Source organism: Martes martes (genome assembly GCF_963455335.1).
Source record: "Martes martes genome assembly, chromosome: X".
In the NCBI taxonomy this organism is placed as follows: Eukaryota; Metazoa; Chordata; class Mammalia; order Carnivora; family Mustelidae; genus Martes; species Martes martes.
This window is the reverse complement of record NC_137897.1, coordinates 102,080,475-102,098,245: the sequence shown is the minus strand read 5'-3', so window position 1 is coordinate 102,098,245 and position 17,771 is coordinate 102,080,475. Positions and strand designations below refer to the sequence as shown.

At 47.6% G+C, this 17,771-nt stretch overlaps 2 protein-coding genes across 5 annotated transcripts in view; one reads left to right on the top strand and one right to left on the bottom strand.

The window, feature by feature from the left end:
- Positions 1-470: 470 nt before the first annotated feature.
- RAB33A (RAB33A, member RAS oncogene family) lies at positions 471-12,128 on the bottom strand (the record flags this gene model as incomplete). Of its 3 annotated transcripts, none has more annotated exons than XM_080795906.1 (2): positions 471-2,760; positions 11,871-12,128. In XM_080795906.1, 2 exons carry the CDS (start codon positions 12,126-12,128, stop codon positions 2,305-2,307), a joined length of 714 nt encoding a protein of 237 aa, XP_080652032.1. In that variant the 3' UTR covers positions 471-2,304. The 3 variants fall into 3 exon arrangements, with proteins under 3 accessions (XP_080652032.1, XP_080652033.1, XP_080652034.1); XM_080795907.1 differs by having other exon boundaries at positions 2,266-2,754; XM_080795908.1 differs by having other exon boundaries at positions 2,557-2,760; positions 11,854-12,128.
- Positions 12,129-16,827: 4,699 nt separating this feature from the next.
- AIFM1 (apoptosis inducing factor mitochondria associated 1) overlaps positions 16,828-17,771 on the top strand; it is a 33,265-nt gene continuing 32,321 nt past the window's right edge. The window contains exon 1 of one of the 2 annotated variants that reach the window (XM_080794942.1): positions 16,828-17,072. In XM_080794942.1, the coding sequence (XP_080651068.1) occupies positions 16,967-17,072 (106 nt within the window). In that variant the 5' untranslated portion in view covers positions 16,828-16,966. The remainder of the gene's footprint in view (positions 17,073-17,771) is intronic. The other variant, XM_080794944.1, reaches the window with a different exon arrangement.

The window sequence follows — 17,771 nt, the reverse complement described above, 5'->3', positions numbered from 1 at the left end:
AACATGCCAACCTCACTTCTGCCTCAGGGCCTTGGCATTTGCTCTTTCCTCTGCTTAGGGTTCCCTTTCTGACCTCATTCCTGGTTGCTTTTCTTCATTTGGGTCTCAGCTCAAATGTTATCACTTCAAAGGTATCTTTTGTGTTCACTTTATCTAATGCATTGCCCTCCCACCCCCTTCCTCACTTTCTATCCATTTACCCTATTTTATGGCCCTCAGACTCCTTATTACTCTCAAATTCTCTCATTATGGATCTCATTTCTTTTTTAGTATCTATCTCCTTTATGAGAGCAGGATTTTATATTGTTCATCTACATATCCCAAGGGCTTAGCACACTGGCTTATAGTAGATGCTCAATACATGTTTGTTGAATGCCTAAAAGGTGTCAGAGGCAATTCAGGTCTAGAAGAGGCAATCCTGGTCAGAGGACTTGGAATGTTGTTATTTGTCCCTGTTATAACAAAGAAGGTCCTTGACCAACACAGGTTGGACCTGGACTGAAATGTCAACCCACTAGAATGGACAAGTGTATCTGTGGCCACTGAGAGATGGCCCGGCCCTGCAGCCAAGTCAAGAGCCAAAAGACACCACAAGAGCAGTCCTGGGTAAGGAGCCAATATCTGAAGTCTGAGACAAGACCCAAGGTTATTCTGTTGGGGAGAAGCATAGCAACAGGGTTTTCAGCAGGCAGTTCGCCAACAGACAACAGGCTCCCAGCCCCTTTGGTGAGATTCCAGGGTAGGGCATTGGGTAGGGACAACTAGTAAGAAAACACAGCCCTAACCACGGTACAAAGCAGGCTCCAAAGATGGATCCAGGCAGAAGCCAAGTGATGAAAACCAGGCTGGGGGCTTAGCCTGAGGCCAGGTGGGGGCTGTGATGGAGATGGGATGGGGAGTTAGCCACCTCTGGAGGAAGAGCGTTGTAGGGACCACTAGGCAAGACCAGGCAGGCTACTTGTTTGGGTGGGAAGCCCATCTGGTATGTATTACCTTTTCGCTGGACTGACGGGGAGGAGGACGGGAAACAGACCTGAATTCACCTACCAGAGGAAAGTGCTTGGGGGCTGTCAGCCTGGGACCCTCTTTCTGTGGGTTTCTGACAAGAGAGGAACCTTAAGGAACACCCCCGAAACAAAGAAATCTACCTGGGGCTATTGTAGCTATGCCTTCATAGCCACTCTTAGTTGTTTTAACAATTGGGGGGCTTTCACATCCATAGGACCAGACATTTTGGAAATAACCTACAGGACTCCTGCTGGAGAGCCACCAAAAACTCCCAGTGACTCAAAGAGCAACAGACTGTCCTGCATCTTGTGTAGGCCTCCTCCTCCTTAGCTCCCCACTAGGGCTGCTCAGCTCTTGTCCTTTCACTCAACCCCCAAGGTCATTCTGGCCTCCCTACTTTGTCCCAGTCCCCTCCTCTTTACCAATCCAAATGTAACATTTTACTCAATATACAAAATAAGGTCAGTTATTTTTCAGTGACTCCTTCCTAGTGTTGAGTACATAACGCTCTCAATTCCCAGAGCACAGACTCGAACTTGGTGAGGTCATTGTCTAATTTTTGTTTACAAGTAGTTCGTGTCTTTTCCCACAAGATCAGAGGGTTTTTGAACATAGGGGACAAATCCTTTTCTTGCTGTTTCCTCCATAGCACCCAGCACGGATCTGGGGGCATAACAGATTGTTGGCTTGAGCCCTGCCCTCTTCAAGAAATACCACTCCGGGTGTCAGAGACTGTGTGGTAGAATATGGGAAGCAGGATTTAACTATTTTGGAAGCAACTGAGCCCCTTGGGAAATCTATACTTTTTATTTTTAAGCTTTAGGAAATAAGGAGAGAGCCACCTACTCTTGAAATCCAGGCAACCTAGGAAATATTTATGAGTCAACATCTCCTTTCAAGACTTCTCTGTCCTCCACTTCCATGGGCGCCATAGAAAAACATATCTGGCCTGTATCCCACCCCCTCTGGGTGTTTTTGCCCACTGATGACACTGAGTGACAGAGCGAATTAGTCCTGAAGTGACTCAAATGATTCAGGTGGCATAGAAGGCTGGTAGGGAGTGTGACTTGGCCAAGTGTACCGCTCTAGGAGGGCGGGCTGCTCTTCTACTCAGCACAGTCAGAAATGTCTTCTTGGAGGAAAGCAAGACATGAAGGCATGTGATAATCTATACAAATTTTATTTTAATATCAATTTGTATGGAAACAAGCAGGTGTCAGCGTTATGCGGGCATGGAAAAAAAGGGAAAGAAAAAACTCCAGTTAATAATGGATCTTGTATTTACACCATTTGGTTTCAACAGGGACAGGAAGTCTTACTGTTAGCTTCCTGTGGGAACTCCAGTTTCTGCACCTTCCCCTGCTGCCTCTCAGCATCACGATAGAGCAGGGATTTCTGAGCCTTTAATCGGCAAGCCAGGCACATGAAAATTGACTCCACATTCTGGCTCTCTTTGGGGTCCTTGGCCGAAGTCTCAAACAAGAGCATGTTATGGGCATCGGCAAATTTCAGGGCTAAGTTGGAGGGCACCTGGATCTGTTCCCTCAAGTCACACTTGTTGCCCACAAGCACTTTGGGGACTAGTGGGGGCACAGCATGCCCATTGCATTCTTGGATCCACATCTTGAGGTTGGTGAAGGATGTCATCTTGGTGACGTCATAGACGAAGACCACTGCATGCACATTGCGGTAGTAATGCTCGACCATGCTTTTGCGGAAGCGTTCCTGACCTGCTGTGTCCCACACCTGAACCTGGAAGATACAAAACCCATATGTGGAGTCAGTAAAGAAAACAAGAATACATAGAAGAAGGGGCGCCTGGGTGGCTCAGTGGGTTAAAGCCTCTGCCTTCGGCTCAGGTCATGATCTCAGGGTCCTGGGATCGAGCCCCACATCGGGCTCTCTGCTCGGTGGGGAGCCTGCTTCCCCCTCTCTCTCTCTGCCTGCCTCCCTGCCTACTTGTGATCTGTCTGTCAAATAAATAAATAAAATCTTTAAAAAAAAAAAAAAAGAATACATAGAAGAAAACTTGATTCTGTTATCTTAAACGTGGTAAGAGGGATGCCTGGGTGGCTCAGTCAGTTAAGTGTCTGCCTTCAGCTCAGGTCATGATCCCAGAGTCCTGGGATGAATCTGGAGTTGGGCTCCTTGCTCAGCAGGGAGGCTGCTTCTCCCTCTGCCTGCTGCTCCCCCTGATTGGTGCACTTGCTCGTTCTCTCTCTCTCTTTGACAAATAAATAAAAATCTTTAAAAAACAAACAAAAATGTGGTGAGAAGCCCTGACACAGACTGGCAGAGTGGACATATCAAAGTATGGAGAGAAGTTTCTCTCAGGGTTTATAAAATTTTTCTTAAAAGTTCTAGTTGAAAATCTTCAGTCAAAAAAATCTTAGGGTGCCTGGGTGGCTCAGTCAGTTAAGCATCTGCCTTTGGCTCAGGTCATAATCCCAGGGTCCTGGGATTGAGCCCCATGTCAGGCTCCCTGCTCAGAAGGACCTTGCTTCTTCCCCAGCTTGTATTCTCTCTCTGTGTGTCAAATAAATAAATAAATAAATACAATGTTTTTTTAAAAAATCTTAAGGCTTTTATTTGAAAAATGAGTGTAAATTGGTGAACTTTTCTGGAGGGCAATTTGGCAATATTATCAAGAACCTTAAAAATACTCAAAATTCTTCAAACCTATAATCTCACTTCCAGATATCTATATGAAATAGCAGAGATGTGGTCAAAATTCTGTACAAAAGTCTTTTTTTTTTAAGATTTTATTTATTTATTTGACAGAGAGAGATCACAAGTAGGCAGAGATGCAGGCACAGAGAGAGGAGGAGGAAGCCGGCTCCCTGCCGAGCAGAGAGCCCGATGCGGGGCTCGATCCCAGGACCCTGAGATCATGACCCGAGCAGAAGGCAGAGGCTTTAACCCACTGAGCCACCCAGGCGCCCCCTGTACAAAAGTCTTAACTGCAGTATTATTTATACTTTTTAAAAAACAGGAAATAACCTAAAAGCTCAGTAAGAGAATAGCTAAAGTGTATGTACTTATCTATACAATGGACCATTATGCAGACATTAAAAATGATGTTTTCAAGGAATAAATGGTGGAAATTCTCATAAAATATCAGGAATGAAAAAAGCAGGATACAAAGTTTTCATGTACTATGGTTCCAGTTTTTCAGAAAAATATTAAATATAAACATATGCCTAGGAAAGACTGGAAGTGTACTTACCAGGAGATTAATGGTTATTTATGGGCCATGGGTGATATATGGTATTTTTTTTTTGTATTTTCTAAACTTTCTACTAAAAACGTATATCACTTTGTCTTGTGTTTTTTGCATGACTTTTTAAAGTTAGTGTTAAAAATCTCACCTCTTAGGTTATTTTAGCTTATTCTTTGGTATATAAAAGGTAATTTAGTTCACTGGATTTTTCTTCTGCCTCTCAGCTTTTGGGATGAAGGCCAGATTATGAAGGAAAAATGCTGATATCAGTAACGAAGTATACAAAGATGCAACTCCCAAGGGCTACCCTGGAATCGACACACATTCAGCCCCATCTATTTCCTTTTATACATCCAAAGTCTTGGACAAGAGAAATTCATACTCTGAATGATGGTCCCAAGGCCCTATATAATTTTCAGTAATTAAAGAGAATTGGGTTATGGTCACTCATTGACTGCTACAGCTCTTAAAACCAAGTATAGCCTTTATTTGGAGTTAGCAGTTAGTCAGTATCTGGTAAATATAATTGAATCTCTTTGCTGAGTGAAGATCTTACAGGGCCCCAGAGTCCTCATCATTTTGAACACCAGTTTTCATTGTCCAGGCTCCCCTTCATCTCCTCTAGGGACATGACTGCCACATTCCTTTGGCACGATTGTCAAATTCTCCCATTCTATTTTGATTTTCATGTCCCTAGGCCAGACCCTCCTCTCCTCACTGCTGGACTACAGCAGAGTCTTTTGGATTCTAGAAGTCTCCACTCCAGTGCTTCCTACATACTGCTTCCAAACTAGCCCTCCTAAATCCCTGCTCCTATGAGCACAGTATCCCCCTCTTCAGGAAACCATGACAGCCCTCTTCTGCATGTGGCATCAAATGGAAAAATCTCTGTCATAATTTGGCGCCATCCAGCCTGGTTTCGGACTGTTGGGCTACACCCAGTTCATTCCCTCGTGCTAGTCTGTCCTTCCCCAGCAGAAACTGGGCACCGCCTCATTGCCCTGAGTCTCACACACCCTTCAAGGCTCAGCTCACATCTGCCTTCTTCTGAAAATTCCACTTTTCTCCAACTTCTCTTAAATTTTCTTTTCTTAAAACTTTCTATTGTACTTTGAGTCTGTACCACACCATTTATTTTTTTGAAGATTTTATTTATTTATTGGGGGGGAGAGAACAAGCAGGTGGGAGAGGTGGGGGAAAGGGAGAAGTAGGCTCTCTGCTGAGCAGGGAGCCTGACACAGGCCTCAATCCCAGGACCCCAAGATCATAACCTGAGCCAAAGGCTGATGCTTAACCGACTGAGCCACCCTGGCACCCCGGTAGCACACCACTTAAAATATATTATTTGTTCTCTATTTATTTCATCAGTGCTCTTGGCATTTCTCCACCCAAACTTGTAAGCAGTTGTTTTTCTGCATCAGATCACTTGTCACCATTGTTGCCATCACCATCCTCCTCCTCATCATCCTCATCATAATCATCATGAAAAAGCAGTACTGGCCTGAGCCACCAAAACTACATATCTGCCAAGGTGATTTCAGAGAGAACATTTGACTTTGGTTAAGCAGAAAAACAGGTCCTTGGACACTGATTTGCGTCAGAAAGCAGAGACAGAAAAGATTTCATTTCTTCCACCTTGCCAGTGCTCTGAGCAGGGAGAAAGGGAGAGCGGGCCAGGAAAGGAATAGAGGTCAGTGGGAAGAGAGCGGGTATAGCACAAGAATATCATTACCACTTGGCTCCCGAGCCCCACCCCCACCCCCACCCTCCGGTAGTCCTAACTCCTGCCTCTGAGTAAGGCTGAATCCCGACCAGCCCTCAGGCATGTGGCAGATGCTTTAACACCATGAGCTCAGAACTCTAAAAATACCTGCCACTAGCAGGAACACGGGTGGGAGTATGTGAGGTGTTTGGGGCTGAGTAGGTTGGCTGTTTGGCTTTTCTTTGGCTCCAGAATTGTATACCCCATCCAAATTGTCGGAGCTGCGAGGAAGACCCTTTCTGCTATAGACCTCGTTCACCTTTCCAATGCCATGGGGAGCCCTGAAGCTTTCGTTTGGAGGCTCAGAATTTAAACTGTAGCACTGCTCCCACTCCACCTCCTTGTAAACCCCACCCTAAGGTTCTCTGCACCCCTGTCTATGGCCAGCAGTGAGCCAGCTAGCAGGCTGCTCACAGCAGAAAATTGGAATGGATGGTGTGGCCTCAGAACCATCAATCACAAAGGGAGAGCACAGCAGCCGGATCGCTGCACACAAATGACCTCATTTTGTTTGGGGATTTGGTGTCCCCGTTCTTAGCATCCTCCCAAACCTCCCATCCCTGCCAGACAGTGAAAGCATCTCCTTATGCTTCCCAGCGGGTACTCCTCTCGTCCATTCTTCCTTTCCTGTGGGCACTGTGTCCGCACAGTAGCCAGGGGTGCTGACTGCCCCTTAGCCACACACTGTTCCCCATCTTCTGTCCTCTCCAAGGCCTAGTGGGGGCGTAGTGGAGGCAAACCAACTTGGGTACAAACCTCAGCACAGTCACGTGCTATTACTAGTCAAGTGTCCTAATAAGCCAAGTTACTCTATCTTCAGTGTCCTCCCTTGCAAACTGAGGATAACCTCGGCAGTCTTGTGGAGATGCTGTAAGGATTAGTGTTTCTTGTAAGTACACGACACAATGCCTAATACATATTCTCCCTTCCTCCCTGGCCCGAAACCAAGTCTGGTCCGACAACTAATTGAGCAGGTGCTGTGGGAAATGCAGCAGCAGTAGCCTTGGAATTGAGAGACCTGACTTCCACCTCCTTTACTTAGCAGTGGAGTAAATGACTAGGCAAATTAACACACAAGAAAGAGCGTTTGCAAAATACAAGTGTTCTGCAAGTGCCAGTTGTTGCCATTGTCTCAGAAGACCCATTGGCCGTCCTAGTGGCACCAGTCCTTGGATCCACTGTTCTCCTCCTGGAAAGCACAGGAAGTTTGGCTTCTTGATGACCGGCTAGAGCCAAAGCAAAGGCAGCCACTTGGGAGGGGGGAGAAGAGAGTAATGCTGGCAACATGCCATGGGGTGACAGGGGTATTGGAGGAGGGTCGAGGGGCGCAGTGTGGGGAGCTGCCAAAGATAAATCTAGTCTTTTAAAGCATTTTCCTGGGGCTATCGCTGCCTGAGCAAGTTTCAGCAAGTCCCCCACCCCGGCACGTGCTCTTAGCTGACATGGGTATTTCTTTTCCCTGGGGAACATATCTGGCATCTTTCTATAGATGAGGCATGAATGTCCTTTTGTTGGAGGCTGGTGGGGGAGGGTAGAAGTGGAAAAAGGGAGACAAATACACCTGTAACCTTTGGAGGATGTCCGAGTAGATGATGGGAAAAGTCTAAAACAAATCTTTTTTGAACTGGCTGGACTGTCCCATCTGCATCTAAGATACACACCCATTCACACAAGAAACTGACACAGAAAATGGCAAAGGAGGAGAGAGACAAAGAGAAACTCATGCGCAGAAGGAGAGGCAGCAAGGCAGACAGAAAAACACACACTGATAGATAATTAGCCATTAAGTGAACTGGCAGAAGATAGAAGTCCAGAAGCCCTAAGGAAGACATGATGTCATTCTGACTGAAGGCAGCTTCTGAGGGAACACTTAGCTCAGCCTCCGTCCACTCAGTAATGTAACACGGGAAGGTGTTGGTCCAAGTGCTCAGCAGAGGAAGAGAGTCCGCAGTCCTGGGCAGCACCTGCCCACGGCCATGGCTGACCTGCAGTTTGCCTGGTCTGGAGGGCTAGAGCAGAGGGGGTTCCCAGCTGTTTGGGGGGGGACCAAACTAGCCAGAAGCATGTGTAAATTCCATGAGAATTTACAAAGAATGGCTCAAAAATTAGTTCTGAGCCTCCCCTCTCTTACCTCCCCATCCCATCCCACACACACTCCTATTTGGCATTTTCCAGTGCTTTTAGGCTGAGGCAAGCTCAGCATGATTGAGCTAAACCTGTGGGAGATGGACACATCATGTCATTAAAGGAAGCTCTACTCTTCCTCAGGGGTCGAGGAAATGCCTCCACACTTCCTAGGCTAATGTCAGGAAGAGCTATGATCTTTCCTACATGATGCCCCTCTGTGTTCCTGTCACAGGTAACTGCATGGGTTGGGCACACCATGGTACTAGCCCAAATTGCAAGGGAAGAGCACTGGCCAGGGAATGGGGAGACCTGAGTAGTAGGCCTGTCCCTGTGTGATCTTGGGCAAGTCACTTTCCCTCTCTGAGCCTCAGTTTCCTATCTGTTAAATAAGGACATTGGATTAGAGATTCTTTAAGTTCTCTTCCATCTCTGGACATTCTCTGATTCTCCACATGCAAAAGGAGACAGTCAAGGTGCAAAAAGTAAAACCCAGGCACTCAATTCGGTATCTGGGGTGGAGCTGAAGGAGACGTCTTGAAGGCTCCTCAGTTCTAGGGCTATAACCCTGGGCCCCTGGCCTACAAGAGCCCACAAAGCTGGCTGCCCCGTCTGCCACCCCCTGCTGAGCACACCGTCCTGGGCCAGAGATTGCCCCCCAGAGCAGAGGGCAGCAGTAAAGAGCATGGGCCCTGAATCCATGTGGAAATCCTGACCCTGTCTCAGGGAAAGCAGGGTAGTGAGACAGAGAAGTGCTTGGGCGCAGTGGTCAAAGACTGGAGCTCCGATCCAGGCGCCTTTTAGGCAAGGTATTTAACCTACTTTTGGTCTCCGCATCTATAAAATAGGAATGATAATAATAATCTTATTTGCATAAGGCAGCTGTGAAGATCAAATTAGATAGTTCATGCAAAGCGCCTAGCCCGGGGCTCTTGGTTTAGTCAATAAATAGCAGTTGTTGTTGTTATTATTATTACTGTTATTATTATTATGTACTCATTGGAAGCTTTCCTGGATGTTCATGTTAACCTGGAAACACTGGATTATAAATATTGTGATCAGAAGGGGGCGGGGATCCATGGACTGGAGACACCAAATGGGGCTTTGAAACCCTAAAAATGGCTCTGGTAATTAAGAGAGCAGCCCCCAATCTGATAACTCAGTCATCCATCCCCCTGCACAGGTTGGGACCTGGGGAGGCAGCCCAGTAGAGGCCACCCCACTCCTGGGCCAAAGGAAGAGCCAGCAGAGACCTCTCCACCATTCGCCTGTGGAGGCTGGCGCTTGCGGCCTCCCAACCTCCTATCTCTGGCTATGGTCTAGGGCAACTTCAGCCTGTCACACTGCACTTCTCTCCCTCCCCCAAATGGGAAAGGCTTTAACAGTCACCTCCTAGCAGGGGTTTAGCATTTGTTCCCTGAAAAACTCCAAGCCAGCCAGAGTGTGGGGCAAAATCTCCTCCTTTCTAGATCATGTGCTAGCTGCTGCGCTCTACCATCTTCCCACGGACATGCTGCTCTCACCGGCTGCCTTGGGCCCCGGCTGCAACAGCTTCACAGGGGACAGAGTCACCCAGTCCCCGCCCCTGCCCATACCCTGAGCTTCTTCAGAATCTGCACTCAAAGGGCTCCTCCGTGAGCAGTGTCACAAGGTTCTGCCCTCTTGAAAATATCATCTTCCCAAAAAAGCCTGTATTAAGCACTTATCGGCACATGGTGTTGTGCTGAGCTCTGTTTCTGGTGAGTCACACTGTCACAGGCTCTGCCCTCTGGGAAAAAGCCTGGAATCTTTGGCCAAGACTGTGAAATCCAGTTTCGCTAAGTACTGGGGTGTTAGAAGGGAAGGAGTCTTAAAAATCTCTCCGAGGCCACTGGGCAGTGGCCCTCTTCCACTTGTTTTTCCCTCCCATTTCCCACTTTCAGGCTTCCTCCTCTCCTCTCCTCTCCTCTCCTCTCCTCTCCTCTCCTCTCCTCTCCTCTCCTCTCCTCTCTCCTCTCTCCTCTCCTGTCCTCCCATCTTCTCTCCTCCCTCCCTCCCCCAAACTCCCAAACACTTCCCTTTTCTGCCATATGAATTTCAGGTAGACTTATTTCCCCTCTTTTAAATCCAGAAAACTCTTTGCCTCAATGGGACACTTGATTTTAAGCAAGCAATAGCATTAAGTGTTAAGGTCTTTGAGGGTTTAAGAGCACATCCATAAGTATATTCCCACTTTGGATTTTTAAAAAAAGGCATGTTTTAGAAATTCCAGAATCTTATGACCTTGCATGAAAGAAGTTAGACACACCACAGAAAGTCCAAACGAAGTAAACCTCAACAGAAGAGCCCTAGGAAAGGATAGAGACAGATAGATACTTTCCTTAGAAAGGAAATGTAGCAATTCCCCTCAAAATGCAAGGGACAAAAAGGTCACTATTTCAAAACAGTGCCCTATCTTCCTGACCCTAGGACTCACTTGTTCTCCAGAGCTCTCCCTTACCAGGACTGAGCTGCCCATCTTCCTGACGTCTAGTGCCTTGGCCCAGTCTCTGAAGCCATTTTAAAACACATTCATTCAAGAAATAATAATAATAAAATAAAACATATTCATTTTAATAATCAAGGAATCCGGAGCTATGTACAGTTCAGAGGGTTTCATCCTTCTCCCTAATACTACTCAGCCGTTCTCTCCACATCACCCAGAAGAGGGGCCTTGGGGTCATTTGGGCTCTTTGACCAGCAGGAGGGATGCTGACCTTCACCTGACAGGGTCAGACCATAGCCTTGAGAAAAGCCCAGCTGTGGGCCTAGGGGAGTTGGCCTTTAGTACCCAATGCCTTTTGAGGTACATTCCTGCCCATCATCCTGCCCCCTTGCTCGCCTGTCACAGGAAGCTGCCCTTGCCATGTCCTCCTTCCGCACATAGAAATATTTCTGCATATTGAGCTATTTCTGTCCTATCGGGTTTCTACCTTTTCTGAACTAAAGTGAGCATAAATGGTCAGACAGGAATATCTGTACTTAGCCTACTTGATAAATAAACTAATGATGGGGAGGAGCAAGACACTTTTCCTTGGCCTCCAGATAAGTTGCTCTGCATTTTTACAAAGGCCTGCTGAAGACAATACCAACAGAATGAGTAATGAAGCAGTTCATTCATTAGGTATCACAGACAAATGAAGATATCATTGGAGAGAGACTGCTCCAAGAGAACAAGTTTGTTATGCAGGGCTGGTGGTGTTATGCAGGGCTTTATTTTGAAATAAAGGGGTTCTCATTCACTATGGATTTCTGTCTTTTCCCTCTCTCTAATGCCTCAGGGCTAAGCCCAAGTAGGTTCTTGCAGCCCATTCGCACCCAAGAGGTAGAAGAGACCTCAGGATGTGTAAAGTGCTTTGGGATCCATCCCACAGACCAGAACCAAGAGATGCCTCATGCCTCCCTCTGCCCACAGGTGCCACTGCTCCTGGCTCAGGGTCAAGGATGGTATCAGACAAGATTTTCCTGTGGCAGATGTCAGGCAGGGGCAAAGGGCAGGAGTGTAACCACTTCCGCCGGCCCTAAACAAACAAACAAACAAACAAAAAACCCAAAACGGGTGAGGTGGGAACCAGGCCACTGAGACAGGCGAAAGGGGATCTGAGGAGCTGCCGAGGGTCTTGGGCTCAGCCAGCGGCGACGCAGCCACGCGCTGGACGTTTACAACCACTAGAGCGATGCCTCAGCCGAGGCCCCCTCCCAGATCCCTCCCTTCCCGGACCTGACCGTCTGGATCACCTTGATCTTCTCGCCCTCGATTTCCACTGTCTTCTCCCTGAAGTCCACGCCAATGGTGGCCTCAGTCTTGTCCGGGAAGGTCCCCCCGCAGAAGCGGAAGGTCAGGCAGGTCTTGCCCACGTTGGAGTCCCCAATCACGATGATTTTGAAGATGCGAATTTGCACGTACTGGTCCAGCGACGAGTCGAGCTCCAGGGACGCCAGGCCAGTGGCCGAGGCGGGCTGCAGGCTCCCATGGCCCAGGATGGGCTGCGCCATCTCCCCCGGACCGGACCCGGGCCCCAACCCCCCTCGAGGGCTCCACACAAAGAAAACGGCCACGTTAGTGCGCTCGAGGCGAGCGAGCTTTGTGCGTGTGTGTGTGCGTGTCTGTGAGTGTATGTCCGCGCGTGTGTGCGTGCGCCGGCAACGTGTGCGCGCGCGCGCGTGAAGGGGGTGCCTCTCTCCCCAGGCCCCCCTCCTCCGTCAGCGCACCCCCCTTGCAGCTCACAAAAGCGGGAGAGAGATGGAGGAGAGTGGGCCGGCCGCGAGCCGCCTCCTCCTGCCTGCGCCCTCCGACCGGACGCTCGGGCGGGCGGTCCTTCGGCGCTCCCCAAGCGCCTGCCGCCGCTGCCGCCGCGCCTTTGCCTAGACCCTCCCCTGCCTGGACCCCAGGGACACACCGGAGGGAGGAAGCCTAAGGAGGGAAGGGAGGGGGTGAGGAGAGCGGCACACGCCGCCCCGGGAAAGTCTTCCTTTCTCCTTGCCCCCATTTATTTTATAGGTTGCGGGCTCCCCGCCCCCACGTCTCGGAGCGCGCGGGGTCAGTGGGCAGGGAGCACAGCTGGAGAAGACAAAGAGAGCTGCACCCTAAGGCATCTCTGGAGCACTTCGGCCCCGAAGCGGCACGACTCGGCGGGGGGTGGGGAGGGGGCAGAGATACCTCTTTCACCTCCGGCGCCTCCTCGGCCCCCTCCCAAGCCCTGGGATAAAGGGATGCTCTGTCTTATTGAGTAAGCAGGTGCACTCGCGCGCCCTAAGGAACCAGGGAGGGCGCTGCCAAGACAGGCCGTGGGCCGTGGGGGCCCGCCAGCTGACAGGAGGGAGCCGGGGGCACGGGGTGTGCGTGTGTAGGGGGTGTTACTGTCTCTGTCACCGACTTGCCAGATGTAGGGGGGCGCGTGCCAGGCGCCAACCTCCCCTCATCACACCACGAGCACCCATCCTCTGAATGTTCAGGAGAGCGGCTTCCATTGGCTGTCGCAGTCGGTTGTGTTTGGCTGGCCAATAGGGAAGTCCCGCCGCCGGAGACGGCCATACGCGGGGTAGGAGAAGGGGGGAAGCTGGTGGTGGCAGCGCCAGCCAAAGGGAACCTTGTTTCCGGGGCTAACCGTTACAGACCCAGGTGGAGGGATCTTGGGACATGGCACAAACCTCACAGTGTCTCCCATATGATATAATGTCAATATAATCATAAGTCCTTCCAGAATGGTGGAGTTTCTAAAAGAATTGGAAACCCCTAGGAGGGTTCACCCCTCTGTAACTGAGTGTAGAACAAAGTGGTTGGGTCTAATTTGCCAGAAGCCTAGATTATGCTTGGAAGATGATAAATGAACAGAACTTTCTTACGATATTAGGGGGCAGCTTCCCAAAGCTAACTAAGCATCACACATCTTGGTGGAGACCTGCATTCCTTCTCTTGAGGGTGATTCAGGTTCAGAATTTACTTGTTTGAAATCAACTTTACTGAGGTACAATTAACATACAATAAAATGCACCCATTTTTTGCTTTTAAGACTTTATCCCTCCTCTCACACATTTCATAGGCTAAGGCAAGGCAATATTGATATATGTCAGTAGCACCGACATATGGGTTATTTGCTAATGCCAGCGGAAGTCAGGGATTCCAGCGGTGCACATGAGCTGCCATCTTATTTGTGTGTGAGGCTGAGCGGCCAAAGAGAGAAACGTGACCAAGTCCCTTCCCACTATGAGAAAAACCATTCAGTGACTCGGCCATATATCTGTAAGCGAATTGGAATGTGACTGCTCAGCCAAGTTGAACTTACTCGGAATGGCTGAGAAAACTTGGGGTCTTCTAGTTAATAAGCTGTTTAGCTGAGTTAGCAGACATATTTACAGATCTTTCCCAATATATGTGAGTCACCCATTTCTAAAACCCTAGATTATACTATTCAATATTAAAACCATCTTGAGGGGTGCCTGGGTGGCTCAGTGGGGTAAGCCTCTGCCTTCAGCTCAGGTCATGATCCCAGGGTCCTGGAATCGAGCCCCACATCTGGGAGCCTGCCTCTCCCTCTCTCTCTGCTGCTTCTCTGCCTACTTGTGCTCTCTCTGTCAAATAAATAAATAAAATCTTAAAATAAAATAAAACCATCTCAAGAAGGATTTAATCTTAAGTGGGTAATCCAAGCTCATCATTATGAACACCAATTATTTTTGTACAGTGTGAATAGCAATCTCATTGTATAGTATTTTGGTTTTTTGATTAGCTGATATCTAAATATAGTTTGCTGTATCATTCTCCTCTGTATTTGTAATGCTCCTGGTGATCATTATCTACAGAAGAGTAGTTATAAAAGGGGGGATAACTATTAATTAGACATACCCACTAGGCAGAATGGAAAGAAGCTTTGCCAACTCATAGCCAGAATCAATGCTAACTTTCTGAGAGATACAAAAAATGTTACATCCACATGAGATTATTGAATCTCATCTGATGTGAATCAGATGTGCACTTCCAGCAAAAACTTGGTACTGAGTCTGAGAGTTTATATTACAGCTCTAAGGTAGAAACACTGATTTCTGGAAGTATGGTATCTCAAAATGGCACCATGACCTTGTAATAAAAATAGCTTGTTACTTCTGTGGGGTGAGATTTTGGGGACATTTCACTTATATTTCTGAAGTTAGTTTGTTGTGTGTGTATTGTTTTTGCAAAAAAAGAGATGAAATATAGTTTTTAATTAAAGAGCTTTTTTAAAGAGATTTTTTTAAGTGCCTCATTGCACCTATTGCAAAAATAACTGTGCTATATAGCACCTTTTCTTTGTGTTAATTGTGCATCACTAAATGATTGTCTTTCAAATATACCCAGCCGTTTTCATAGGCACCTGATCATCATGATTTTGACAGGGTTTTCCAAAGCCTCTTTTACCAACAGATATGATTAATTTTGTATTCCATGTTTATTGTTGTTATTGCTTTTAGAAATAGCAAGAAATATCAATGTCCGTGAGGCCTTTAATATATTAATATAAATAATTTTACCTTATTGTGAAATTGATATTTTCAATATTTATCCCCCAAAGCAGCCCTAGGTAAAAACTCACCCATTGCCTGCACTTCTGAACATTAAGAGAACCCTGATCTTTTTTCACCCAAATAAGACTGTTTCCTGAGTTAAACTTCCTAAAATGAGGTCTTGTGATTTCATTCTCTATCCCTATTCCACTAGAAAAAAAGTAATAACTTCATCACCTACAAGATTTGGACCAAATTCTCTTGCCAGGTCAGCTCTGGCCCCAGAATATTAACCTGTACTTATCTACTTCCTAGTATGTATTCTCTGCCATTATCCCCCCAAAATGTACTGGGGCTTCTTTGTTTTATACCTCTAAGCCTTTTAAACAGCAAGGTGCTTCCTCTAAGATACTTGACAAATATTAGCTCATTTAATTTTCATAACAACAACCTTAGGAGATTGGTAGATGAGGAATGTGAGGCACAGTTAAGTGACCTGCCCAAGTGATAGCCAGGATTCAACCTGGGCAAGACTGGATCCAAAGTCAAGGGGTGCTTAACCACTTAAAAATATTACCTTTGGTCCCAATGTATTCACCATCTGAAATGTCATTGCTCCTCCTCCACTGTCTATTTGAATTTTACTATACATCCCTTCAGACATAGCTCAAGTAACACTTCATGAAGTCTTTCCTTAGCTACTCCATCCTATATACTTTTCTCTTGCTCTGGCACTTTAGGAAACACTCCGTATTGTTTAAATGTTAGTATGTGTCATCTCCCCAACTAGTAACCACTTCCTATACTTTCCACATGCCCCAAAGACCCTTTCATAGTATAGTCCAAGTGGCAAGTACTCATTAAATACCTGTTAAATGAATGTGTAACCCCAAACTTTGAAAAAGGTCTATGTTTATGTTTTGCAAAGAGTAAAAAAATTTATTTCCAACTTATCTTACATTTGGGAGAGTCAGAACACCTATTTACACTCAGCCCCTCACCCTACTCCTCCCACAACTCTAAAGTCCTGCTTAGAATTCCTCTGCAAAGGACAAACTCTTTTTGCCAGCATCCTTGCTCTCATGCACAGAAGCCATAATAGTAAGAAATTATCCGCATCCCCTGATACAGCACCTAGGAATAGAATTGCACAATATAAAAACGGTACGGGGAAAGAAAGCAAGGAATGATTACTTCTAGAGAAAGGGGCTAGGTGGGAAAGTGCCAGCAATTTGCAAAAGACGGAAGTGTATACCAAATCTGGGAAGCCAGGTGTTCTGGCTTGGACCTCATAGAAAGACTGGAAGTGGAATATAGCCAGAGAATCCGGAAGGCTTAGTACCTAGTAGCCTAAAACAGGAGAACAAAATGCGGTGCTATGGCCAAGCTTTGTGAGGTGTTGTTATCAGTTCCCGCCCTCGACACAGCGGCAGCACCGGCCACAACCGCCAAGCAAAGAGGCCCCATGGCTCCCTCCTTGGACAGCTTTCTAAACTCGCTCAGCGGAAAGCATTGCTACCAAGCCGTGGAAACTTGCTAACACCTCCCGCCGCGGTCTTTGCAACAGTGCCGGCAGCCAGGCGCAGGCGCAAATCTCTCGCCATAAGAGCCAATCGCAATGCGGCGCTGAGTATTACGCCTGCGCAGTAGGCCTCCAGCCGCGCTTCCCCTTCCCCTGCTCTAGCAGGCCAGTTTAACTGGCCAATGCCCTCCCGGAGCTGGAAGGAGGAGCCTGCGTAGAGTGCGTGTGAGGGGAGCTGGGGGGTGGAACGGGCTGGGGCACACGGCGTTTGACCCGTCGGTCGGTCGTGAGAAGAAAGGCAAGGAGGTGGTACAGAGTACCGGTTGCCGAAATGTTCCGGTGTGGAAGCCTGGCAGCAGGTGCTTTCAAGCAGAAGCTGGCACCCTTGGTGCGGACAGTGTGCGTCCGAGGCCCGAGGCAACGGAACCGGCTCCCAGGTGACTGACCCATTCCGGGCAACCCCAACCTCGCAGACCAAGGGCCTGGGTTCCATAGGCTCCCTGTGCCTCGTAGTCCTTCCCCCTGCCTCCTTCCCGGGAAAAACTTAACCCACTCACAGCCGCGTGAATTCTGAATTGGCGGGATCCAGACCATGAGTTTCGCAAGCCGTGCCGACCTGACCTTCAAGGGATTTGAACCCAGTGGTCCACTTGAGGCCTTTTCCTGGTAGGGTTTGCTCTTCAGGGGTAACAGAACAGTTGGCTTTCTTGTATTGTCCAATATCACCTCCCGGCCACCTCCAGTCTGTCTTTTTAGAGCAATGAGGTCAAGTAGACTTTGTCGTTTACCGATTGCAAGACTTGAAACAAGGCATTTAAGCCCGATGTCTTAGTTCCTTCTGTAAATGAGTATATTACTTGTTCTGCTTCCCAAACTCCAGATGAGATCCATAGATTTGAATGACCTGTAAAAGACAAACGGTGCAGTTCAAGTAAGGAGTCAGTCGAGTGTGCGCCAGACACCAGGAGAGTCGGCCCAGAATTAATCTGAAACGTCTGGTCCTTGTAATTCTTGGTAGTCTTTAATGCTTCAACGAAACAGTTTGCAGCGCGCATTGTATTTATTTGCTCTCCGTGAAGTTGTTGCACCAGATTTTAGAGCTGGAAGGGATTTTGTGGTAAAGCTCAACCCACTCA